The sequence below is a fragment of the Poromitra crassiceps genome (genome assembly GCF_964638095.1).
Source record: "Poromitra crassiceps genome assembly, chromosome: 4".
NCBI classification, from domain to species: Eukaryota; Metazoa; Chordata; class Actinopteri; order Beryciformes; family Melamphaidae; genus Poromitra; species Poromitra crassiceps.
In genome coordinates, this window is record NC_139626.1 from 10,437,183 (window position 1) to 10,464,352 (window position 27,170).

Consider the following 27,170-nt stretch of genomic DNA (forward strand, 5'->3'; position numbering starts at 1 on the left):
GCGACTCTACTTCCTCCGACAGGGTCAGTCAAGCAGCCATGACCCACTTCTACAGGTCTGCTATTGAGAGTGTTCTTACTTTCTCCATGCTTGTCTGGTTTGGTCACACAACTACTATAGGACAAGACTCGGCTTGAAAGAGTAGTACGCCGAGCATCTAAAATCATCGGCTGTAGTCTCCCCTCACTCACATCACTCTATTCCACAAGAATAATCAGGAAGGCTAATAAAATCATAGCAGACCGCTCTCATCCGGCACACTACCTCCTTAACCTCCTATCAGGCAGGAGATACAGGAGCATCTCGCTTCAGAGATAGCACCTACCTCCAAGCCACAAGGCATCTGAATTTGCACTGAATCATCATTATGTAGCACTTTGCACTTTATGCTGAACATGATGCTGCTGGGTACTGTGCCTGAATGTTGGTTTTTATGTTGATTGTTTTGTATATTATATATATGTGCTGCTGCTTTGTCTTTGTCTGACTGTAAACCAAGACAAATTCCTCTCAACTATGTTGACATGGCATGGCAATACATTGATTGAATCTTGAATCTTGAATTTTGGCCGTCACCATCTTGGTTATTTGGAGCCAGAAGCAGCCAGCGCCAGGGCTTTCTCCACAGAGATGCAGTGCCACCTGCTATTGGTCTGCGATTGGCAAGCTGCGGGATCACTGGACAGGCCACCTGTCAATCACGCCCCAAAACATAGTCTTCTTTATTGTCTAATGTCTATTTGACTGGAGATGGGAGCATACTTGAACATAAATGAACATGGTGCTGCATTGAAGAAGACTTGAAACTAGTGATTGAGACCATCAACTCATTCAGAAGGTGGTTTACTGAGGTCATCAATCAAGTGAGAAGTAGGGTCATTTTCCCATTTACTTCCATCCAATCTGACTTATTTTTGGAGCCAGTGGAGTCGCCCCCTGCAGGCAACAAAGAAAAACAAACCCAAGGCCCACTTATCTATCTATCTATATCTATCTATCTATCTATCTATCTATCTATCTATCTATCTATCTATCTATCTATCTATCTATCTATCTATCTATCTATCTATCTATCTATCCATCTATCCCAACATAAATGGGAGCTCGGGCTTGGTGTCTCTGTCCCACTGTGATTGTCCCACTGTGATGTCATAAATCCCACTGTGACATCATCATTGATGTCATAAATCCTACTGTCACTGATGATGTCATAGTTATTGTGACATCATCAGTGATGTCATAAGAGCATGGTGATGTCATCCGTGATGCAAAGTTGTGACATCATCAGTGATGTCATAAGAGCAACACAGCACAGCGGTCGAGCTGCAGGGCAGGTGAGGCCGCGCAGCGGCCGAGCCTAGGTAGGTATTAACCGAGCCTCAGTATATAAAAGGAGCTCGGGCTCTGTCTGTTTCTCTGTTTCTCTGTCTGTCCCCTTATGTCTGCTTGACATCAAAGTGCCCACAAGGCCATTCCAGCATGTATGTGTGTGATGTGTGTGTGTATGTGTGTGATCTGTGTATGTGTGTATGTTTGTGATGTATGGGATGTGTGATGTGTGTGATGTGATGTGTGTGTATGTCTGTGTGTGATGTATGTGATGTGTGTGTGTGTGTGTGTGTGTGTGTGTGTGTGTGTGATGTGTGTGATGTGTGTGTGATGTGCTGTTGCAGTTGGCAAAGGAAACCATTCTGTAAGGTTTCCAATGTGGATCAGCTGTGTTGCACTTGTACATGTTTGGGCAGTGGTTACAGAGACCACAAGGGAAGGTTCCAGTGGTTTCCTTTAGAAGTGGGGGGCCAGGTCGCTGTGTGTGTGTGTGTGTGTGTGTGTGTGTGTGTGTGTGTGTATGGGGCCAGGTCGCTGTGTACCCACTTATCTGAGCTGGATCTGTAAGGGAACGACTTGACTCCTCCTTGCTTGTATTGAAGGCATCCTGCAGCATCGCCTCTGTTTTCATTGACGCCCCGAGTCAAGGCACTAAAACAAGCTCAAATTATGCAAATTTCTGAAATGCAGAATGACAGGGGCAGCCAATCCTACTCTGCCTCTGCCACCCTGCATTTCAAAATTTGCCCCACACTGACCCCCCTTTTAGTCAATTGGCATAAACTCAAACACGCACCTTCAGTTCACACATACTACTGTGTCACACTTGACCTACAGTACATACCATAGGTACATACCACATTTCGGCCCTCTGCCCCTGCCATCCTGTATTTTAAAATCCCCCCCCCCCCCCCCCCCATTTCCCCCATTTTAGCCACTTGGCATTAACACAAACACACACCTTCTCATTCACTCATTCACTCACTCACTCTCACACACACACACACACACACACACACTAGGGATGTTCATCAATTGTCGAAAATCGATAATTGATCGTTAAGGATTGGAATCGATCCTGTGGAATTTGGATCGATTTTGTTATTATTAAAAAAAAAATGGGACTAGGTTTGGGTGGAATTCGTTCCTCCTCGCCCCATTCCATTGCACAGCCGACTAACGTGAGGTGGAGCTTCATATAGTCTCTAGTTTTCTGGCTGGGCACGGGCCTTTGTGCCAACAAAACTGTTTTAAACATGGGGAATTCACACCGGCATGCGCCGGGGACAGCAGAGTGCACACCTCTGCCCCTGCCATCCTGCATTTCAAAATCCGCCCCGCCCTCCCATCACCCCTTTCAGCCAGTTGGCATGACACACCTTCACACACGGGTTCAAATGGTCTTTTTGAAGACACAACCTTGTATGTTCATTTACAACAGGTTTCTCTGCAAATCCTTTCTTTATTTCCTCTTTGGTACGTTTTGTACAACAGTGCTTTCTTTTAAATTTTATTTTGAAGGTTATAACCGTAAGTTTCCATTTTATTCTGGCTGACTTGACACTGCTCAACCATGCTATTTATTAGACGGTCGATGGAGCAAAGGGCTTAGTTTACAGTGTTGTCGTTGATGTAACGTAATTGAGTCTTTCCTGTATCCAGAAATATAAATGTATTGTATGAAGAATAACTAGCTAGTTTGGTGTGGGCGAAACACTGTATCGGCTTGTTACTGTACAGCTTCATCATTTTTTTTCATCGATATTGACGAGATGATGCATTTGAGTTGTTGGTGAGTTTACACTACCCGACTGCGTCTAGATTCGGCTTGGAAATGCAAACATGTTTGATATAACATCTGATATAACATGTTTGATATAACACACTAGATCATTAGAATAAGACCGGGCCAGGAGATTGGGAGGGTCGTCACAAAAGCTAAAATCTTATCAGATGGGGGACCCTGGGAAAAAATCTTATCAAATGGTCTAATTTGTGTCAGCTTAGGGGTCCTTGACGACGTGAAAGTTTGAGAACCACACTGTTGTCTAGTCTAACGGCTCTCCCCAGATCGGCAGAGGGGGAACAATAACGTGGCTGGCCAGCTTGGCCGGGGAAATTGGCCAAGTACAACTTCAAGCAGATGGAGATGTATGGCTGAATGCAGGCATGCTCCTCATCTTGTCCGGGGCTGAAAAACACAGCCACACTCCATCAATCTCGGTGAAGGCCTCGGAATCTCGCTAAAGCCCTATCCCCCTCAAACTGTGTCTACCTGCGTCATTGCTGCGTCACAGGAGACATCCAGCCCCTGCGCTCAATCTTCCAGTTGATCAGGCACACTGTCATTAGCGGCTGCAGCACGGTCGCTGGCCCTTTGAAGGCGGAGCAGCGCACTAATTGGGAGCCCTCTTTTTCCAGGCAGGTCTAATCCGGACTGATAATGGGGAGTTTTTCATCGAGCCCCTTGAGAAGGGCCAGCAGGATGTGGAAGTGAAGGGGCGTGTCCACGTGGTCTACCGCAGGTCGGCCATCAAGCGGGGAACGGGCCAGAGAAGGGAGGACCTCCACAATGAAGGTAGGCAAGGCAAGGGAGCATGACGTCAGTGGAAACAGACAGGCCTGTGTGTGCGCGCGCGCGTGTGTGTGTGTGTGTGTGTGTGTGTGTGTGTGTGTGTGTGTGTGTTTATGTGGATGTGCATGTGTGTGTGTGTGTGTGTGTGTGTGTGTGTGTGTGTGTGTGTGTGTGTGTGTGTGCGTGTGTGTGCGTGCGTGTGTGTGCTTGCGTGTGTGTCCGTGCGTGCATAATGTACGTAGGTCCATAATAGCGGGGATTGTATAATACTATATGCTATAATACTACTACTGATTGCTCCAGTGCATTCAATTTAACTTTAACAGGTTTTAAACTATTATCGCTCCTAGACAGACACAGCCAGTGTCTCAGAAGTACTCAGATCTTTTACTTAAGTAAAATAGAATAGTAGAAATACCACAGTGTAAAAATACTCTGTTACAAGTAAAAGTCCTGCACTCAAAATGTACTTGCATGTAAGTAAAAGTACAAAAGTATGGTGCCCCGTGTTGCCTCCGGCTTGCTCAGGCGTCCATACAGGCACGATTGGCCGTGTCTGCGGGTGGGAAGCCGGATTAGGGTTACGTGTCCGGGTCGCTGCACTAGCGCCTCCTCTGGTCGGTCGGGGCGCCTGTTCGGGCGGAAGGGAACAGGTGGGAATAGCGTGATCCTCCCACATGCTATGTCCTGCCGGTGTAGCTCCCCGCTGTCAGGTGCATGTGTCAGAGGAAGCAATTGGGGATAAACTGGGGGGAAATCAGAAGAAGAAGAAAAAAGTACAGTATTTGAGTACATTTACTTAGTTACTTTCCGTCACTGGATGCAGCAGAAGCAGTCTTCACTAAACCAGCTGGGGAAGTGAGGTATGGCTCCTGTGGTAGTACTGGTGTGTGTGTGTGTGAGTGTGTGTGCGCGCGCATGTGTGTGTGTGTGTGTGTGTGTGTGTGTGTGTGTGTGTGTATGTGTGTGTGTGATCTTTCCTTCTCAGTCCACTGAGTCCAGTGACCCAACTCCAGCATGGATTCCTTTTATATTCCTTCTTCCCTCTCGCTGTAACAATAGCTCGAGCATCTGGCGGGTCCACTCTCGCCCCCCGGTGTCTGCGACTGTAAAACTGATGTATGGCTCTTTTGACTTGGCTCCACACACAGCTCAAACCCCCCCCCCCCCCCCCCTAGAACTTTCTTCTTTTTACCACCCTCATGGAATGGATTGCATTCAATTTCACCATTATTATTTATTCATACCTCTATAAAGTGATGTGGGATTTAATACACAGGCTGTGAAATTACATTTAGAGGAATAATGATTTTTTTTTTTTTTTTTACCTTTTACATCACAGCTTCTGTACCTAGGCAAAATGTCATGCAGACAGCGCTGCAGTATATATTCAGACCAATCGTGCGCTTGCTTGTCTTTAAAGCTTTTCACGGTGTTGCTTCTGGGTGTTTTTTCTGATTGTTGTCCCCGCACGGACGGTACTGCCAGGTCCCTCAGGTCCGCTAATAAGGGGCCGAGCTCCGGCGGTCCCGAGGTCCCGGTTAAGACTGGCGGGTGATAGGGCTTTTTCTGTACAGTCCAAGTCTTTTTATGCTCTGTCGCTCTTATTCTGTGCTTTTAGCTGTGCTCTTACATTGCCTCTCGCCTCTTCATTTTGCCGTTAGTGTTTCACGCTCTCCCTCCTTTTCCCCCCGTTTCCCAACGACACCATTTTGTCAAAGCACTTTGCAACACACTGCTTTTGTGTTTGGAAGTTTTTCAACATTCAGTCAGTCCACTCGAGCAGTCAACTGGAAGTCAAGTCTGTGGGAAACTCAAGGCTGTATATTTAACAGAATGTCCTCTCTGTTCACTCAGCGGTAAAGATGTACAGTACACGGCAGCAGGAGAGTGTCCCTGCAGTGGAACCAGTGGCGGACTGCATAATCGGGCACGTCGGGCAAATGCCCGGTGGCCTGGCCTGGCCTGGCCTGCCAAAAAAAAAAAAAATTTTTTTTTTTTTTTTTTTTTTTTTTTGCAAGCCAGGCCAGGCCACTCACTGAACAGCAGGCCAGGCGCCGCCTACTGGTTTACTAGTGGTTTTATTACTTTATTCAGGTTTAAAGTGGGTGCATCTCATTGTAAAATTGGACTTGGCCCAAATTGGGCTTCAAACGGCCCAAATTGGGCTTCAAACGGCCCAAATCGGGCTTCAAACAGCCCAAATCTGGCTTTAAACGACCCAAATCTGGCTTCAAACGGCCCAAATTGGGCTTCAAACGGCCCAAATTGAGCTTCAAACGCCCCAAATTTTCCGCCGCCGCCCTTCGGACGCCGGCACGCGCGTCGGCCCGTATCGGCCTGGCCTGCTTGGTATCTAATGCCCGGCCTGAATTATGATCCCAGTCCGCCCCTGAGTGGAACTGAACATCAAGTCAGATTTCACTTTCACTGTAGTAGATCATAAAGAAGTTTACTTGAGTTTTCACTGTAGTAGTATGAAAGAAGTTGACTTGAGTTTTCACTGTAGTAGATCATATGAAAGAAGTTGACTTGAGTTTTCACTGTAGTAGATCATATGAAAGAAGTTGACTTGAGTTTTCACTGTAGATCATATGAAAGAAGTTGACTTGAGTTTTCACTGTAGATCATTATGAAAGAAGTTGACTTGAGTTTTCACTGTATATCATATGAAAGAAGTTGACTTGAGTTTTCACTGTAGATCATTATGAAAGAAGTTGACTTGAGTTTTCACTGTATATCATATGAAAGAAGTTGACTTGAGTTTTCACTGTAGATCATATGAAAGAAGTTGACTTGAGTTTTCACTGTAGATCATATGAAAGAAGTTGACTTGAGTTTTCACTGTAGATCATTATGAAAGAAGTTGACTTGAGTTTTCACTGTAGTAGATCACATGAAAGAAGTTGACTTGAGTTTTCACTGTAGATCATATGAAAGAAGTTGACTTGAGTTTTCACTGTATATCATATGAAAGAAGTTGACTTGAGTTTTCACTGTATATCATATGAAAGAAGTTGACTTGAGTTTTCACTGTATATCATATGAAAGAAGTTGACTTGAGTTTTCACTGTAGATCATATGAAAGAAGTTGACTTGAGTTTTCACTGTAGATCACATGAAAGAAGTTGACTTGAGTTTTCACTGTAGATCATATGAAAGAAGTTGACTTGAGTTTTCACTGTAGTAGATCACATGAAAGAAGTTGACTTGAGTTTTCACTGTAGTAGATCATATGAAAGAAGTTGACTTGAGTTTTCAGTGTAGATCATATGAAGGAAGTTGACTTGAGTTTTCACTGTAGTAGATCACATGAAAGAAGTTGACTTGAGTTTTCACTGTAGATCATATGAAAGAAGTTGACTTGAGTTTTCACTGTAGATCATATGAAAGAAGTTCACTTGAGTTTTCACTGTAGATCATATGAAAGAAGTTGACTTGAGTTTTCACTGTAGATCATAAGAAGTTGACTTGAGTTTTCACTATAGATCATATGAAAGAAGTTGACTTGAGTTTTCACTGTAGATCATATGAAAGAAGTTGACTTGAGTTTTCACTGTAGTAGATCATATGAAAGAAGTTGACTTGAGTTTTCACTGTAGTAGATCATATGAAAGAAGTTGACTTGAGTTTTCAGTGTAGATCATATGAAGGAAGTTGACTTGAGTTTTCACTGTAGTAGATCACATGAAAGAAGTTGACTTGAGTTTTCACTGTAGATCATATGAAAGAAGTTCACTTGAGTTTTCACTGTAGATCATATGAAAGAAGTTGACTTGAGTTTTCACTGTAGATCATAAGAAGTTGACTTGAGTTTTCACTATAGATCATATGAAAGAAGTTGACTTGAGTTTTCACTGTATATCATGAAAGAAGTTGACTTGAGTTTTCACTGTAGATCATATGAAAGAAGTTGACGAGTTTTTTGCACTCAAAATCTCCTTTCTCCTTTTTCTTTTACAGTGCACTCCTCTTATAGTGATCACCTTGGGACGGGTTAAATTGATCACTATAAGCGGATGATCATGATAACCGATTTATTTCTTTTTCTCTACGTAGTTCTCATGCAGATGACCATCTAATTGACATTTAGATTTGACCTGAATGCAGTAGATATAAAATAATGAAATGGACAGCCTTGCTATTTACTGACTGTTATTGACTTTAAAAATACATACAGTAAGTTAGCCTCGGCCTCCAGCTGTTTCAAACACAGCGGTCTCGCATAGACAGACAGAGACGCAGCCATCTCTCCATATATACAGACAGACATGCACCAAGTATCGCTGCTGTATCTCGTTGGCTCATTTTTCGAAGTTTGGAAGGGAAAAAAAAACATAGAATTACTGTAGTTTTAAACATTGTTTTCATTGTTCTCAGGTGGGACAAGGCCTAAAATGATCACTGTAAGCGGAGTATTGATCACTATAAGCGAATTATTCAAACAGTCTGGTAAAAGCAGATGTGAACTCATTCCTGATCAGTATGGTTTACCAGGCTAATTACCGGCATCGTTTCTCCGTCTCTGTCAGGTAGGCTTGGCTCAGTGCCATCCTACAGTTTATGTGAATTTCTGTGGAATTATCTGCAATCATAACGGAATGTGATCATTCGTAGCCCAGAGCGACAACATGCCAGCTTTATATTTGAATGAAGCAATTCCAGCCTTTCAGATGTGTTCGTTTTGTCAACAACTGCTACGATGACATTTAACATGTGAGATGATTGCTATCGCCGTGATCGTCACACATGGCAGGCAGCAAATGCCGTTTCCAGTTGGTCGAGTCCATCTTCTGAACCTGTGGAGCATAACGCCTCACTGCTTCATCTCACAAAGTCTGCTTCATCTCACAGCTTTCTGGATGAATTGGTACAATCCAGATTTGTCCAATCGATGCAGTTCAATGAGTGGTTCAAATGTGACAAACGTTGATATTCACAGCATCTACCAGGTAGACAGGAGACAGGAGATAATAAACTATCACAAACAAGTCAAATCAGTCACTGGGTAAATAAATAGTACAAAAAGCTTTGAAACAACCTCATGATTGCATTACCTACCTCAGAGTAACAGAGAGATAGGCCTATATGGCACCCAGGTAGTCTCACGTAGTCAGAGCCACCGTCGACGTCATCGAGCTTCCAGCGACGGAGGCCATCCAGCTCAAAAGAGTTCTTTTCACAGCAGTCATTTTGAGTGTCAGAGCAGTGTAAACACAGGTTTACAAATAACATTAATGAGGGCCCTGGCACTGGAGCACCTACTGTAAATAACATTAATGAGGGCCCTGGCACTGGAGCACCGTCCTAAATAGAGTGGAACTATATCATGAATGTTTATTGGTTACACCTGTTTACCCTGCTTTGAGACCTCAAAATGGCTGCTGCGAAAAGGGCAGTGTCTGCAGGTGGGAAGCCGGGTTAAGGGTATGTGTCCTGGTCGCTGCACTAGTGCCTCCTCTGGTTGGTGGGAGGGGAACTGGGGGGGAATAGCGTGATGCTCCCACGTGTTACGTCCTGCTGGTGGAACTCCTCGATGTCAGGTGAAAAGCTGGCGACTGCAATGTATCGGAGGAAGCATGGTGCTAGTCTATAACTCTCCGCAGATGGGCAGAGGGGGTGGAGCAATGACCGGGACAGCAGGGGGAATTGGCCAAGTACAACTGGGGAGAAAATGGGAGGAAAATCATGGGGGGGGGGGGGGGGGGGGAAACATGATTAATTTAATTCGCACACGTGTGCTGCTCCTCTGTTTTGCAGTGGCGGACTTTGGAATCGCAGATCTGCCCGCGGCTCTGGATCTGGTCGAGCACAAACTGTCGGAGTCCGAGCGCAAACGAAGACACGCCAAGAAGGACGACTACAACATCGAGGTGCTGCTGGCCGTGGACGACTCGGTGGTGCGCTTCCACGGCAAGGAGCACGTACAGAACTACGTGCTCACGCTCATGAACATCGTAAGTCTGTTGTTTCTCTGCAGCTCCTTGAAGAAAGCGAGCAGTCAATTGTCATTCACACATCACTGTGTCAAATCCACACATCCATACATCACTGTGTCAAATCCCAATATACAATATACTCTCATGTGACTTGATATTGCTGCTGGGTTGTATTTTTTGTATTTTTGTACACTCAGATGTATTTTGGGGAGGGTTGGGTATCATTAAAAAAACTAACGATATCAGTACCAATACCAGTACCAATACCAATACCAATACCAATACCAATACCAGTACCTTTAAACTTCTACAGATACCAATAGTACTTGATTCAATACCTCCCCCCTACTTTATTCATTCATTCATTCATTTTCGAATACATTCATTGATCTTCATCACATACCCCCGCGCTCGACTTCACCACCACAGACTGTATGGGTTGAAGCTGCTGCGGTAGTGAGCCAATCACACACGTCGCATTAAATCAAAGAGCGCTAAAACCATTAAAAAGAAATCTAGATGTGTATACAAAAAGGAATGCAGGTATCGTTTGACTGGAGACGTTTCTTCAATACTACTTATTGAGTTATTTTGGTCGATGCCTGCTTAAAGGTATCGAGTACCGATCATTTGGGGCTGCTGTCTGTCTAGGTTTGGACCTCCCAGGTCTCTCTACTTGTCCTCTCTGACATCGGATGTTGCCACATTTGTCCCCAGACCCTCCGTTTCTCGAGCTGTTTATGGATTATCGATTCATTCATTACGGGTTCCACCAGCTCCTACCACCATAATCTGCTTACTGGGTCCAAATCCCCCAAGTCAGATTTTCACAGGGTGCTGGTTTCACTCTGTAACAGTTACCATTTGGGCCCAGCATGGTGGTCTGATTAGCTGCACTAGGCCAATTATGAAGTTGACTGGGAGCCGCGCATGGCCGCCATGGAGAGCGACGCCAGAGGTCCGCTCACACTACCGAGCCCTGCCGACACAGAATGATGTGTTTATATAAACAGGATATTATATTTATATTCCCACCGCGAATGGCTGGAGCAGAGAGCAGCCTCTGATTTTTAATGACCTTGGCTGGCTATGCTGCTAAGTAGCTGTCAGAATGAGTTGTCAGTACTTGGCATTTAGTGCCTGCTCTCTGATAAGCAATTACTACGACTTCACTCTTCACCAGCAGAGAGAGGCAGATATTATGAGGAAATTCTTCATCTTACAGATATTATATCCCAACACAGAAAGTGAAGTCATGTGAAGATGCACCTACACAAGCTTAGATATGAAAAAGAGCAAGTCTCAAAATGTATATCCAAATGTATTATTAACCCATTGATACCTGATGCAGCATTTGCGTGTATATCCCTCATTTGTGTGTGTATCCCTTTAAGACCGCGAACCGCGCCACGCGGTTCGCGGTCTTAAAGGGATACACACACAATTGCTCCATCAGGTATCAATGGGTTAAGCCAATTGGCATTCGACAAGGGAAACAACATTTGCGAACCTCCGAAAGGTGCCGTTTATACAAATGAGGTTGAAAAGCCTTTAGCTCCACTTGTAAGCCACAGGCTTGTGTCTGAGAGAGCTCTGCCCACTCAAATCCCTCCGAATCCCTGCTCCGTGGCTGGAGAATGTGTAGTACCACCTGGAGAAACTCTCCCTGAGGGATTGATTACTGAACATCCTGTCTGCACAAAGCCAAGGAGACTGCAGTGGTGCCTGCCGCACAATGGCCATGTTGTTTGAGCGCGGAGCAGGTTCTGTCCACGTCGATGTGATGCTGTACACAAGCCAGGGATACCTAACGCCTGGAGGCCACAGCTGCTACTCTCATTCTCCGTCATAACAGTCCAACTCCAAGCCTCCGTGTGCTTCCCCTGGCTTTGTCATTATCCCAATATTATGTGGGCATGGTCCGTCCCTCGGTAGGACCTGTGACTTGTTATATCACCAGTTAAATCTGCTAAACACGGATTCCAAACCTAAAGAGCTGATTGCAACGAGTGCCATGAAACGTATTTCACTAAATCTGTGTTTAAAAATCAGGTCGATGTGTGAAACAGTTTTGATGCTATGTGTAAGTATATAGGTCAGTTTAAAACAGTTTAAGCATTTGAGCTCATAACACAAATCTGGGAGAAGCTTGGGTTCATTTGAGTATTCTTTAGACTATTAATGTTGCTGAATAGGCTTCTGTGAATGGAATATTAAGCTTAAATGCTTTGGGTGTAGCCTGCCTACATCCCAAAGCATTTGGGCTTAGGCCAAGGAAGAGTGCTTCATCAGTAACACATATTTTGTCCCAACTTATCAGAGGTTTTACGCAGAGATTCCGTTCTCTGTGCATGCTCAGTTTGGGTGGAGACTCTGGAGACGATGCACCATGGGCAGACTTTTTTTGGGTGTGACCAAACTCATGCCAACTCATGCGCCACCGGGCACGTGTCCCTTGTCAAGTCAAGTCAAGTCAAGTTTATTTGTATAGCACATTTCATACACAGAGGCAATTCAAAGTGCTTCACATTGTGTCTGGAAGTGGCTCAAGCTGGGTCCATGTTGTCGCAGGTTCAGGCTTGGCTGGGCTGTGGGCAAGAGACCTCAGCAGGGAAGGATTTAAGACATCAATGATGACATCACAATTCCGTCTATGACAACACTCAGTGTATGACATCACTGATGATGTCATAGACATTGTGACATCATCCTTGATGTCATAGACTGATTACCATGTGCGCAGTGTGCGCATGCGCAGCGCTGGGGTGGGTGAGTCATTCATTCAGTCAGGAATGGATAATGGATAGGCTGTCATCAGTGATGATGTCATCAATTGATTGAGTCAAAATTGTAGCCTTCCTCAGTTGCTCTAAATCGGCCTTTGTTACACCATTGCTGAAGCAGGTCCTATGGCATGAGATGCAGGGGCACAGAGCTCCCCATGCAATGTTAGCCTTGAAGGCTGAGATCGCTTCTTTGCTTCACTTCTCTTGATTACTGTGGCTTGATAATGGTTTGATGTGTCTTCTTTTTTGCTAATAATGTGTCATTGTGATGTATTCTGTATACGCACGTGGTCCTGGGCCGAATTTGCCCTTGTTTTTTACCACGTGCGCAGCAGCACGTGGTCAAGGGAAGGCTTGGTGGGGTGAGTCATTCATTCAGTCAGGAAGGGATATCAGTGATGATGTCATCAGTGATGATGTCATGCCAGATATTTTGGTGGTTTCATCCTCATTGTGAGGTATTTGGACTTTTAATATTTTATTGTCAAACATTTTGGAATACATGAACAAAACAGACAAACAGGCTCAGACAGGGAAAAAAGAAAGGAAAAGCATACAGTACATACATCATCGACATTCAATATTACAGATGTAGCATGCGGCAGAGATGTCTATTAATATTCAAGTTGGGCCTGCTCAAATTTGATCTGGGGTACATTTTCTGAAAATGGGAGTACTGCTGCTGCAATTACTGAAGTGAGTTGATGGTGGCCACTTGCTGTTCAAGCTGGCTCTCCTCTGCCTGTGTCTGCTCTAGCTGAGTGAGGGCATCCATCACTGGGACCTCCTTGGTGACAGCCTCCAGCACTGGGGCAGGCTTGGGCACCACAGCAGACTTGGAGGGAGCTGGAGAAGACTTGCCTGGGGCTGCAGTAGACTTGGCTGGTGCTGAAACAGGCTTGGCTGTGGCGGGTGCAGGAGCAGGCTTTGCTGGGGCAGGGGCAGAGACAACTGGGGCTGCTTGGGTAGAGGCTGGCCTCACCTTGTCCAGGTTTTTCTTCTTTTTTTCTTTAGGTGAGGGAGCAGGTGAGGACTCGGCAACAACAGGACTTTGGCCAGCAGCAGCCGTTGGTTGGGCTTCTGCATAGCTACAGGTGGAGTTGGTTCAGGCTCAGAGACAGCAACAGGTTCAGGGAGGGCAGCAGCTACAACTGGGGCAGAAGCAGGTTCAGGGACCAGGTCATCTTCATGAGCCTCTGGGATTATCTCGTTCCAGGATCTTTCCATTGGGCTCTGGGAGAGCGCTATTTTGTCCTGCTGGGCGTTCTCCATGCTGGCCTGCAGGCTACTGTTGCTGCTCTGCGCAGTCCTCTGCTCATCACACACCATATCCAGTCTCCTCTGTAATGCCTGCTTGCTCTCCGCATGGCTGGGCTTCTCAGTGGCGGAGACCTTGGCCTCCAGGCCTCTCCTGATGTGCTCATCAGCCTGCAGATTCTCTGTCTTCTCCCCGAAATCCTTGGTCAGCTTAGCATAGACCTGACACAGCTTGGCCAGCTCCGCATTATGTTTGGTCTCAGCCTGGCTGGTGACCCGGATGACGGCGTCGCAAAGAATGGAGTTCTCCTGCTGCAGTTTGGTATTTGGCCCTTTTTCCAGTTGGTCCTGCAGGCCAAGGATCTTTGCGTTGAGCGTCTGGGTCTGGGCTACATCATCCTGGTAACGGGTCCGCATGCGAGCTTGCAGTGCAATCATCTCTTGCTCCAGCTTACTCAGCTGGGAACTCAGCCTGTTCTCCACACTGGCCAAATTGGACTTCACAGCAGACAGCTCTTTGGAGAGATCTCTCAGATGGTTCTTGGCCACAGTAGCAACCTCTTGATCTGCTGCCAGCTGTTTCTCCCTCTCATCCAGTTGTTTCTTCAGCATGGCCACTGGGTCTCCTTTCTGAGTCGCCGTGTGGCACGTGTCCTGAATGATGCCGGCCTTCTCAGACATGATCTCGATGAGCCTGTGAGCTTCTCCTTCATTGACCATGCTACTGTCCACTGCTGCAGCAGGCTCAGCCTTTTTCTTGGAGGCATTCTTCTTGGGTTCCTGTGCCTTTGCTACAACAGTGGCAGGTGGCTGAGATCCCACTGGGACCTCCTTGGTGACAGCCTCCAGCACTGGGGCAGGCTTGCGCACCACAGCAGACTTGGAGGGAGCTGGAGAAGACTTGCCTGGGGCTGCAGTAGACTTGGCTGGTGCTGAAACAGGCTTGGCTGTGGCGGGTGCAGGAGCAGGTTTTGCTGGGGCAGGGGCAGAGACAACTGGGGCTGCTTGGGTAGAGGCTGGCTCCACCTTGTGCACCTTTTTCTTCTTCTTTTCTTTAGGTGAGGTAGCAGGTGAGGACTCGGCAACAACAGGACTTGGGCCAGCAGCAGCCGTTGGTTGGGCTTCTGCAGATGCTACAGGTGGAGTTGGCTCAGAGACAGCAACAGGGTCAGGGAGGGCAGCAGCTACAACTGGAGCAGAAGCAGGTTCAGGGACCAGGTTATCTTCAGGAGCCTCTAGGATTATCTCTAGGTCCGAGATTTTTCCATTGGGCTCTGAGAGGGCTCGATTGTCCTGCTGGGCGTTCTCCATGCTGGCCTGCAGGCTACTGTTGCTGCTCTGCGCAGTCCTCTGCTCATCACACACCATATCCAGTCTCCTCTGTAATGCCTGCTTGCTCTCCGCATGGCTGGGCTTCTCAGTGGCGGAGACCTTGGCCCCCAGGCCTCTCCTGATGTGCTCATCAGCCTGCACTCTCTCTGTCTTCTCCCCGAAGTCCTTGATCAGCTTAGCATAATCCTGACACAGTTTGGCCAGCTCCGCATTTTGTTTGGTCTCAGCCTGGCTGGTGACCCGGATGACAGCGTCGCGAAGAATGGAGTTCTCCTGCTGCAGTTTGGTATTTGGCCCTTTTTCCAGTTGGTCCTGCAGGCCAAGGATCTTTGCGTTGAGCGTCTGGGTCTGGGCTACATGGTCCTGGTAACGAGTCCGCATGCGAGCTTGCAGTGCAATCATCTCTTGCTCCAGCTTACTCAGCTGGCAACTCAGCCTGTTCTCCACATTGGCCAAATTGGACTTCACAGCAAACAGCTCTTTGGAGAGATCTCTGAGACGGTTCTTGGCCACAGTAGCAACCTCTTGTTCTGCTGCCAGCTGTTTCTCCCTCTCATCCAGTTGTTTCTTCAGCATGGCCACTGGGTCTCCTTTCTGAGTCGCCGTGTGGCACGTGTCCTGAATGATGCCGGCCTTCTCAGACATGATCTCGATGAGCCTGTGAGCTTCTCCCTCATTGACCATGCTACTGTCCACTGCTGCAGCAGGCTCAGCCTTTTTCTTGGAGGCCTTCTTCTTGGGTTCCTGTGCTTTTGCTGCAACAGTGGCAGGTGGCTGAGATCCCACTGGGGGCACTGTCATCACTGGGACCTCCTTAGTGACAGCCTCCAGCACTGGGGCAGGCTTGGGCACCACAGCAGACTTGGAGGCAGCTGGAGAAGACTTGCCTGGGGCTGCAGTAGACTTGGCTGGTGCTGAAACAGGCTTGGCTGTGGCGGGTGCAGGAGCAGGTTTTGCTGGGGCAGGGGCAGACACAACTGGGGCTGCTTGGGTAGAGGCTGGGTCCACCTTGTCCACCTTTTTCTTCTTCTTTTCTTTAGGTGAGGGAGCAGGTGAGGACTCAGGGCGACTAGGGGCGGCAACAGCCGCTGGTTGGGCTTCTGCCGATGCTACAGGTGGAGTTGGTTCAGGCTCAGAGACAGCGGCAGGTTCAGGGAGGGCAGCAGCTACAACTGGGGCAGAAGCAGGTTCAGGGACCAGGTCATCTTCAGGAGCCTCTGGGATTACCTCCAGTTTTGGGATCTTCCCTTTGGGCTTTTGTTCCTTCTTCTTTCCTCTGTTCTTCTTCTTCTCAGCACGAAAGGGCTGCATCTTACACAATTCTCGAGTTTGCTTAGTCAGTGCCTCATAAGAAGATAATAAAGTCATCATTATGGCAAAGATGACCAATAATGCACGCAAAAACATGATCCCATCATAGATATCCATCCTCTCTATACGCTTGCTTGCTTGAGAAGGGAGAAGACAAGGTTTAGCCATCGCTTATTTATATCTTGGCATGTATGACATCACTGATGACATCACAACGGCACTTATGACATCGCCAATGACCTCACAGTTGCAGTGACATCATTGATGACCTCACAGCTGCTCGAGTGACAGTGACACCACTGATGACGGGGGTCTGGTCCATGAAATTAGGTCACAGGTTTGGAATCCGGTCCGTGGGTGTTCCAATGTGTATGGTCTCATCAGTTGGTATGAGAGGGCCTTTTCTACTCCGTCATTACTCTGTCAGTCCAGTGGACAATCCGTGGCCTGTGAAGTTGTGGCGCTTTGAGCTGACTAGACGCGCTGGCCCCGTGTCCTAGATAGCTTCCATCAATCTCATCATCAGTGATGTCATCAGTGATGTAGAACTGTATGACATCATCAGTGATTTATGACCTCATCAATGATGTCATAGCAGTGTGTTCTGTGGTTTATGTTGCATTACCGACTCCTTCTGGATTTATCCATCCACTGTTTCCCTACATTCTGTCCCTCCCTTCTCCCTCCACCCCTGGATCCTTCTCTCCGCCGACAATCTCCATAGCAGTGTGAGCTGAGATTGTAGCTTTTGGGCATTGTTGGCACAGTCATTACATCACTGATGATGTCACAATGTGGGGGCAGCTGTGGCTCAGGAGGTAGAGCGGGTCGTCCACGAATTAGAAGGTCAGTCCTTGGGCAAGACACTGAACCCCAAATTGCTCCTGATGGCTGTGCCAGCACCCTGCGTGGCTATATAAATGCACTATATAAATGCGCTATATAAATGCAGTCCATTTACTATTTACAATGTCTATGAACTTGTGATTGTGAATGTGTTGTGATCAGTGATGTCATGTCACTCAAGTCATAAGGCGCTTTCGGACCAAACAGTTCTGAGGACTAACTGCCCGCAGGTCCCGGCATTTTTCTGTTTACATTGCCAATAGGAACCATAAGAACTAAGCAGGCATGCTAACTGCTACTAGCTTCACAGCAAAGCAAGTGAGAATTCACAGGGAATTGATACTACTTTGGCTAACAATTAGCTAGCTAACGTTAGTTAGCATGCAAAAAGCGGTGGCAGGTGACTGGCGAGTGCATTTTAGCTTCTACACTACCCAGACGCCAACAACCGCCCCCCCACACACATACTGTGTGTGTGCGTGCGTGCGTGCATGTGTGTGCGTGTGTGTGTGTGTGTGTGTGTGTGTGTGTAGTATTTAACAGTAACAGTATTGTTATTTTGCATTCATAAGTATGAATCAGAAAATGTGATCTGGTTTCTTGGTAGTTTCTTCTTGTTCTCCAAAATTCAGTTTTAGGGTGCATGTCCATTTTAATTGCATCGTTACATACATAAATGCTGTTTGTTGTTTCAGGACTGTAATTTCTATGGGGCAGCACAACAGGAGTTATCAGCACATGCTATTGCCATTAGTAGCTGGAGGGTTTAGCTTATGGACAGGGATGACATCGCAACTATCTGGGGCATCTGCTTTAGCATCAATGAAAACAAAGGACATTCCCTCAGGGCTCTTGTATATTTCAGAGAACCACTGACACCAATTAATCAATTACTTTCGTTTTTCTTTCTTTCTTTTTAGATCAGGGTTGCATATTATTGACGGACAGGTTTTCTAAGAGGTACAAAAAGTGAGAGATTTCATTTTAAACCAACATTCACATTTCTGCGTGGCTCTGTCACACAAGGTGTAGAGCCACTTGCCTTAAAAGGCAGTGGTAAACACGTTTCCTCTCAGTGACAGGTTTACGAGTCACGTGCAGCAAATGTGAGGCCGCTTTGTGAAGCCAAATGACTCCGTGTTTACCGGCCAAGAGTGAGCCAGTTTGGCATGTCGATAATCACAATCCATAACCGGCATGTACTGTATGGCCCAAGGAAATGGCCTACTTGATTTATGGAAAAAGAGTCAATCCACCGCTTATTTTCCCTGAACTTTATCAACCACAAATTGGAACTGTTGATTGACTTTATAGGGCCCCAGAGGAGTGTTGACATGTAGTGATCTTTTGATGGGAATAAAATATGCTCAAATGGAAATTGGACTTGGGATTTGATTGGGATTCCAGCATGGCCCTCCATTAAAGACCCTGGAAACCCAAAATAATTCACAGAGCACATTCACATTCAAAGAGCATTGTTATAAATCCAAATGACAGTCATCACTTTTCTACTAGGTCAGGCTGCTTGCCCATTGCGTAATAACACTGCTTTCACTGGATGCTTGCCAATGTCTTAACAAGATATTGCACATTTCATCAGGATTCCGAGTGCGCGTTGGGAGGGTTTGTTTGGCCCCAGCCTGGTGCAGCTTTGCACCTCAGAACTACTGTCTGGAAAAAGGGGGCTGTAGCACCCATTAATGTACCAGAAATGTAATAACACCCGGAAAAGTAATACAATTTTCACTTAACTTGATCAAAAATGTAATAAAACCCAATAATGTGTGCGTGCTGGTGGCTCACTTGGTAGCACGCGTACGACGGAGGCTCGGTCCTTCGCGCGGCCTGTGCGGCGGGTTCGAATCCGACCCGAGGTCCTTTGCTGCATGTCATCCCCTATCTCTCCCCACCTTTCCTGTCTGCCTGCTGTCCTATCTAAAGAAATAAAATGCAAAAAAAACAAAAAAACAACAACAATGTCATCACTTGACATGTTAGATCGCCGCTTTGGTGGCGGGTACCAGAGTAGGTCACAAGGCCCGCCTCTGCCATGTTAGTGAATGGGGAAATGCGCCTAACTAAACAATCAAAGTACACGTCAGATGTTTTCCCCCCAAAGGTGGTTTATATCATTTTAGATAGTTCTTATCACAGTCATGCCTGTCCAAGTGTTAATTTTTCTAATCCGTTTTTTCTTTAGTAGTTATTTGACGATATAAAAAGGGATGATTGACAGCTGTGGCAGCCAGTCTCAAGCAGTCACTGGCTGGTCCCCCTCATGCTGCGTTCAGGTGCTCCTCAGATATATCGGAAACGAGCTACTGCGCAGAATCTGGTACACTAGTTTTGGCCTGTTTTGGCCTCAAAGAGAATAGTGGGAGGAGGTGGAGTCGCAGTCTCCAGATTCTTTTATCTCACTGCATTGATATCATATCGTGTATGGATCGAAAGTGAAAACATCAATATATCGCCATATCATCGTACGCCTTGTAAATCCAAGGTGATGAAGATGAGCATCATGGCTTATGTTAATAATTGAAAGGTCATCAAGGACTCTTATAAGTCAATTGATAAAAATCATTTGCACTTAAACATGAGAAATTTGGCGCTTTATAGTGAACAACAGAATTGTTTTTCATTTAAATGTCTGGAAGAGCTCAGAAATAAAATTGTCAAATCACATTTTAGTTGCTTTTTGTGAGTTGATATAAATGCACTTATACCCCACCGGTTTCCCACCCGCAGACACGGCCAATTGTGTCTGTAGGAACGTCTGACCAAGCCGGAAACACCGCTGCCAGGAATTGAACCCGGGTCTCTGCGGCGGTGGTAGGCAAGTGCTTTTACCTCTACACTACCCAGGTGCCCAGAGGTCTAACAACAACAACAACAAGGTCTAACATGCAAAGCACATGCTGATTTATATGTGGAAGGAAAGGATTCAATCATTTTGTTAATAATACAATACATATAATTATAGAATATTATTAAAAAATATATATTAATCTTTTTTATTATACTATAGTATCTATATGTTAATAAAGTTGACAGCATCTGTCAACATCTGTGTGTGGGTCTTTTATGCACGCCCACAACCCAGGTTGGATTGGGCGGAAAATTTGCATGGCGGTGGGTTATGATCCGGGGGAAGGTCATGGGCAGGTCCTCAAGTCCTGGAAACCACCTGTACACACCACCATCATTTCCAACCAAGCAAAAGACGCAGTTGTATTGCTTTGTGCCTTTTCAACCCGGGCAGCACCGCATACATTGCTAGTTAACAAATATAACTGAATCATTTCCTTCCACATAAAAATCATATTTGAAAAAAAAAAGAGAGAAAAAATATTTTTCCATTCATGTTGAGGCCTTCCTAGCACCCACTGGTGGCCCCCACTTTGAAAAGCACTGGCGTAGAGGCAGTGAAGATGAAGGTTTAGTCACGTCCTGTGAGGAACGCGCTCTGATGACCTGTGCCTGCTACAGTGATTACCTTCTGTTTGGTAAACGTTGGTTCAATCGGTCATGGAGAAGGGAAAAGAGAAAGATGGACTCTACCGGCAGAAATTGAAACTCAATGCCAAGCAACGATATTTAAGCAATATAGCATGAGAGCCAGTGTGTTGTGGCAAATATATCCCGCAGATCAGCTGTTATCCCACGAGGCCGCAGGCCGAGTGGGATAACTGCTGAGCAGCCGGATATATGCCACAACACACGCTGCTCGAGTGCTATATTGCATTTATAAAACGGTTTCCAAGTATGATAATATAATAATAATAATAATACTATAAGTCCGACTGGCATGTCATTCTGATAGTCAGTTGAAACACTACTGTAAGGCGGGACCGCAAGAACGTGCGGGTGATTTGATTGGATCGTTCTGGAGACTGAAGTTGACATTGGCCAATCCTGGCGCTTGCTGAGAAGCTGAGAGCTTTCTGGAAAGCCCGACACGCAGCTCGAGCGCAGCGCTGCATTCTCAGCGCTTGCTGAGAAGCTGAGAGCTTTTCTGCAAAGCCCGACACCAACTAACGTTACGGGGTTAAATGCGGGGTTAACAGCCTTTTTTTTGCAAAGAAGACATTAGCCCGCGTCTATTCTTGTACAAAACATAATTTTCTGCGAAGTATTAGTAAAGTTATAAGCGAAGATCGATTCACAAGGATCTGACAGCTGTCTCCGCCATTTGTTTTTTCTACGTTGTCATTTGAGGTAACCAAAGCCTTTTAGTAAGAGAGTTGCAATGGCAACTCAATAACCCATGGCCATGGGTTATTGGAGTGGGTTACTGGATTTATACAATGGCTGTGAACCAATCAGATTGCTTGATTTGAGAGAGCCGTTTTATAAATAACCATAACTAACCATGATAAACAACATAGCGCTAGATCCATAAGATTTGGCAGCCCAAGACTGAAGTGAAATAAGCAAATGGAAATCACACATTGGCAAAGATTTGCTGCCTGTTCTTCTTGCCAGAAAATCAAAACAGCCTCCAACTCACCAACAGAATTGCAGCGAGCATTCCTCACTACATGTAGTGCTAGCACTAGCACATTCCTCACTACATGTAGTGCTAGCACTAGCACATTCCTCACTACATGGCGTGTAATGATAGCCAAACACTAGACGCCACGGTGCGACGTCTCTTCCGCATTCTCTATACAATCAACAAGAGTCACCAATTCACTACATCCATCAGGAGGCACTGGTCCGATCTGGGACCAGATCATCTCCTATTTTGACAGCTTGGGGGTTTCAGTAGCGCTAGAGTCTACTGCTGGAGAAGGGACTGTGGTCCGGCAGATGATGAAATCATATGCGGACTAACAGTTCGGAAAGGGGCTACCACCGGCTGTGAAAGGGGCTACCACCGGCTGTGAAAGGGGCTACCACCGGCTGTGAAAGGGGCTACCGCCGGCAGTGAAGAATCCAAAAAGTGTGAAAATGTCTCCTCCACAGGATCAAGCAGCGCTGCATCCACAGGAAGCTTGACTCACTGATGTGAAATCTCCAGCCTCTGTCGTCTCTTTGGTTTCCTTTGATATATAAAGCATCACAGAGCCAAACATGAGTGTGCTGAGTGCAGCTTGCTCATATCATCTTACGTGATTTCCTGGTTTTGAAGTTTTCAAACCGTTTCCCCTCACTGCCTTTTGGAGCCATAGGGCAGCTTACTGACTGTCTTTCAAATTCTTTTCAATACTTTGAAAAGGCCATCCACTCTTTTCGCCCTTTTCCAGTCTACCTCGAAAATGACAGTGCTGTCAAACTGCTGACATTGCTTAGTTTCGTTCTTGCATTGTGCTGTGTTGTTTCATTGCCTCTAAAAGCTGTCCGTCTCAAAACTACCCCACAGACACAGACTGTCCAATGTAGTTTCATGTTCAGTTAATGATGCATAATCTTTCCCACAATGGCTTTAAGTCTTTAACATGAACTGAAGTGCTTAATTTTCCTTTTTCAAACAGCGCACTGAATAGCCAGTCGGAATACCTAACAGACAAAGAGGAAAACAATGATCACATCAGTCTTTTATTAGTCTTGTGAAATGTTACCAACCAGACGCTGCCCACCCATTATTACATCACAACTAAACACATTCATTTGCTATTCTAGATGCATGCAGAGAGACAGGGCTGTGCAGAAAAACAGAACACACTATAGTGACTGAGCTACACATGTTCCCCATAATGTAGATTCCCATTCATGCTAGTCTATATCCTACTACTATAATTTGAGGCATGTCTGTCTGTCTGTCTGTCAGTCTGTCTGTCTGTCTGTCCGGAGTTGCACCGTCGCTCCGATCGCCTCCAAAATTCGCCAAAATACTTCTCAGGGCCCTGGCATGAATCTGGTGTGGGTTGGGGGGGGGGGTGCGGGGAGCGCTATGTAGACCAATCACAGCTCACACTGCTATGACATCATCTTGCATAGACCAATAACAGCCAGCCCACGCTGCTATGACATCCCTGATGAGGTCATAAATAACTGATGATGTCATACAGTTCTTAGACGGCTCGGCCTGGTGGCCAGGTCACCACTAGTGATGTCATTGGTCATTTATGACCTCAGATCACCTGTTAATCAAACAGTGTGGGCGGAGCATCTTCCCACCCATCACCATGTGGACTCAGTGAGTGATGTCATGATGATGCCATCAGTGAAAGCACTGATGATGTCATATCCCTTATGGTAATGAGGTCATAGACATTGTGAAATCATCAGGGATCTCACAATGGCTCGGGTAACGACACTGATGACATCACAAGGGTGATAGACATTGTGACATCACTGATATAATAATATATAATAATAATAATAAAACTTGCACTTTTCTAAGTACTCAAAGACGCTTTAGATGAACAGATAAACATATAACATAAACATACACATACAGAAAAATACAAATACTGAGTTCTGAACGTATTGTAGTTTAGACAGTGGAAGGGAGGCCGTAGAGAATGTTGTTGCAGTACTCTAGTCTGGAGGTGATGAAGGCATGGATGAGTGTTTCTGCGGCTGAGGAGGAGAGGGTGGGGCGGACTCATGCAATGTTATGGAGATGGTAAAAGGACGTTTTGGTGATGTTGTTGATGTGTGTGTGACTTGAAGGAGAGGGTGGGATCCATAGTAATGCAGAGGTTTTGGTCCAGGCCAGGGGGTAGGGTGTGACTCTGTGACCGTTGATGCAGAGTGAGAAGTTCTGGGAGGAGGGATTTTGGACCGATGATGAGTTCTGATTTATTGCAGTTGAGTTTGAGGAAGTTGTTAATCCAGGTTTTTATTTCAGTGAGGCAGTTACTATAATTGGAGGCATGTGTGTGTGTGTGTGTGTGTGTGTGTGTGTGTGTGTGTGTGTGTGTGTGTGTGTGTGTGCGTGTGTGCGTGCGTGCGTGCGTGCGTGCGTGCGTGCGTGCGTGCGTGCGTGCGTGCGTGTGTGCATGTTGGTTTGTCCAACACAAGGCACACCGTTGCGCCGATGCCTCTAAAAGTTGCCAAAACACTTTTCATGGGTCTGGCATGAATCTGGTGTGGGGGGAAAACGGGGGAGGAAAATTTACCCATGCAATATTTTACGTATTTTATGCCTTCACACTCACATACGTTGTGATATCATCAGTGATGTCACAATGGTTGGAGTGACATCACTGATGACAAGAAATTGACTCGAACCAGAGAAACTGGTTGAGGGCGTGAAGCATGTTAAGTGGATGAGTTGGCATGAGTTTTGTCAGAACCCCCAAAAAGGTGTGGCATGGCATATCGTCTCCAGAGGCTCCACCCTAGAAAGATTTTTATAGTCTCCTAATCTAGATTAGGAATGTCACCTTTTTGCCAGGCAGCTGGCTCACAATTGGTCTTGTCACATCACTGATGACATCATTGCTGACATCACAATCACTCCGGCGACAGCTGGCTGCCAGCCTAAATCTGGCTGTGTCTGATGCTGACTCACAACCCTGAGTCAGCTGGGTTGCTGCCTGGCAATATTTTTGCCAGGCAGCCAGATGACGGATGATGTCATCAGTTACACACACGCTGCCTTTCATTATAGCAAATTTGCGCTTGTTCTAAAATAGTCAGAACTATTATGCTAATGCTAAAGGTAGACAGTATAGAGAATGGTATCATCAGTAGTGAGTTAGCAGTGCACCTACAGACAATATGCAGTGTTAGGGCAGCAAGTATGCAGTGTTAGGGCAGCAAGTATGCAGTGTCAGGGCAGCAAACATCCACACACTGACGTTCCGTTTCGTCTACAGAACTGGCTGCTGCTTACTCCTGACCAAGCACATTGCATCTGGTTTCTGCTGTCTGGTTGCCAAAGCAGAGAGAGGCTGTTTACACAGCTCCAATTAGATGAGCTCAAACATGTTGAACGTGTGTGTCTCCACTCCCGGCCCACTCGGCTAGCCTGCTGCTCACACAGAGAAAAGACCGGCCCACTCGGCTAGCTTGCTGCTCACACAGAGAAAAGACCGGCCCACTCGGCTAGCTTACTGCTCACACAGAGAAAAGACCGGCCCACTCGGCTAGCTTGCTGCTCACACAGAGAAAAGACCGGCCCGCTCGGCTAGCTTGCTGCTCACACAGAGAAAAGACCGGCCCACTCGGCTAGCTTGCTGCTCACACAGAGAAAAGACCGGCCCACTCGGCTAGCTTGCTGCTCACACAGAGAAAAGACCGGCCCACTCGGCTAGCCTGCTGCTCACACAGAGAAAAGACCGGCCCGCTCGGCTAGCTTGCTGCTCACACAGAGAAAAGACCGGCCCACTCGGCTAGCTTGCTGCTCACACAGAGAAAAGACCGGCCCCCTCGGCTAGCTTGCTGCTCTCACAGAGAAAAGACCGGCCCACTCGGCTAGCTTGCTGCTCACACAGAGAAAAGACCGGCCCACTTGGCTAGCCTGCTGCTCACACAGAGAAAAGACCGGCCCACTTGGCTAGCTTGCTGCTCACACAGAGAAAAGACCGGCCCACTTGGCTAGCCTGCTGCTCACACAGAGAAAAGACCGGCCCACTTGGCTAGCTTGCTGCTCACACAGAGAAAAGACCGGCCCACTTGGCTAGCCTGCTGCTCACACAGAGAAAAGACCGGCCCACTCGGCTAGCTTGCTGCTCACACAGAGAAAAGACCGGCCCGCTCGGCTAGCTTGCTGCTCACACAGAGAAAAGACCGGCCCAGCTAGCCTGCTGCTCACACAGAGAAAAGACCGGCCCAGCTAGCTTGCTGCTCACACAGAGAAAAGACCGGCCCAGCTAGCTTGCTGCTCACACAGAGAAAAGACTAAAAAGTTACGGTACATGTACACATTTGGAGAGTTGCGCGAGTGTGATGCTGTTTGTTTTCTTGCTCCTCTCAGGTTGATGAAATCTACCATGATGAATCTTTGGGAACCAACATCAACATTGTCCTTGTCCGCATGATAATGGTCGGGTACCGACAGGTAAGAATTCAACCTTGACATTATGCTTGTTATGAATTATATGTTACACATTATTTGTATTTCATATTATGCACATACAGTAGTATAAATACATACTGTGTATTATACAGTTGGTCAATTGAAACATCTATCCAGGTACAGATTAGGTGTAGGACTAGGCTTCAAATAAATTTCATATCAACATTTTCATATAAATAAATATTTTGATTGATACTATCTATCACCAATTGATATAATATCCTACTATAATGATTCAACCTATATCCCATTTGGGTGTCTGTTGAAGAGTCAGACAAACTGAGAAAACAGCAACATATGATTCACACACCAGGCAATGAGTGGAAGTGCACATAACTGCCAAGGAAATAGCGACAGTGCACCGCGTTTCATGCATATTTCAATGTGGTTATCCATATGCAGCACAAAAACAACTTTCGGCAAGAGGCCTGTTGCAGGGTCCACAACTTCATGAAGATCACCGCTACTTGCCTGGTGAAATTGTCCAGATCTTCTGAAAGCTGGTGGTAATGCAAGTTTAAAGGGCTGTGATGTGATGATGTGTGTGAACTTTCCCATCACTATGGCAGCCAGACCAAGGCATCACCAATGCACCACACCTGCTCCACAGAGAATGTTCTTGTTCCAGTTAATGAGATAAATATTTTCACTGTTAAAGGGTGCAAAGTCATTCATATCATTATCCTACTACTAGAATAGGAGAGCTGTATGCGTGTATGTGTATGCGTGTATGTGTATGCGTGTATGTGTATGGGTGTATGTGTATGCGTGTATGTGTATGTGTATGCGTGTATGTGTATGCGTGTATGTGTATGCGTGTATGT

The 27,170-nt window shown here is 46.2% G+C and overlaps 1 protein-coding gene across 1 annotated transcript in view; it reads left to right on the forward strand.

Annotated features, from left to right (window-relative positions):
- Positions 1-27,170, forward strand: part of adamts14 (ADAM metallopeptidase with thrombospondin type 1 motif, 14) — a 74,772-nt gene that overhangs the window by 16,339 nt on the left and 31,263 nt on the right. Inside the window, exons 3-5 of the mRNA XM_083636208.1 lie at positions 3,751-3,907; positions 9,665-9,861; positions 26,245-26,328. Of these exons, the coding sequence (XP_083492334.1) occupies positions 3,751-3,907; positions 9,665-9,861; positions 26,245-26,328 (438 nt within the window). The remainder of the gene's footprint in view (positions 1-3,750; positions 3,908-9,664; positions 9,862-26,244; positions 26,329-27,170) is intronic.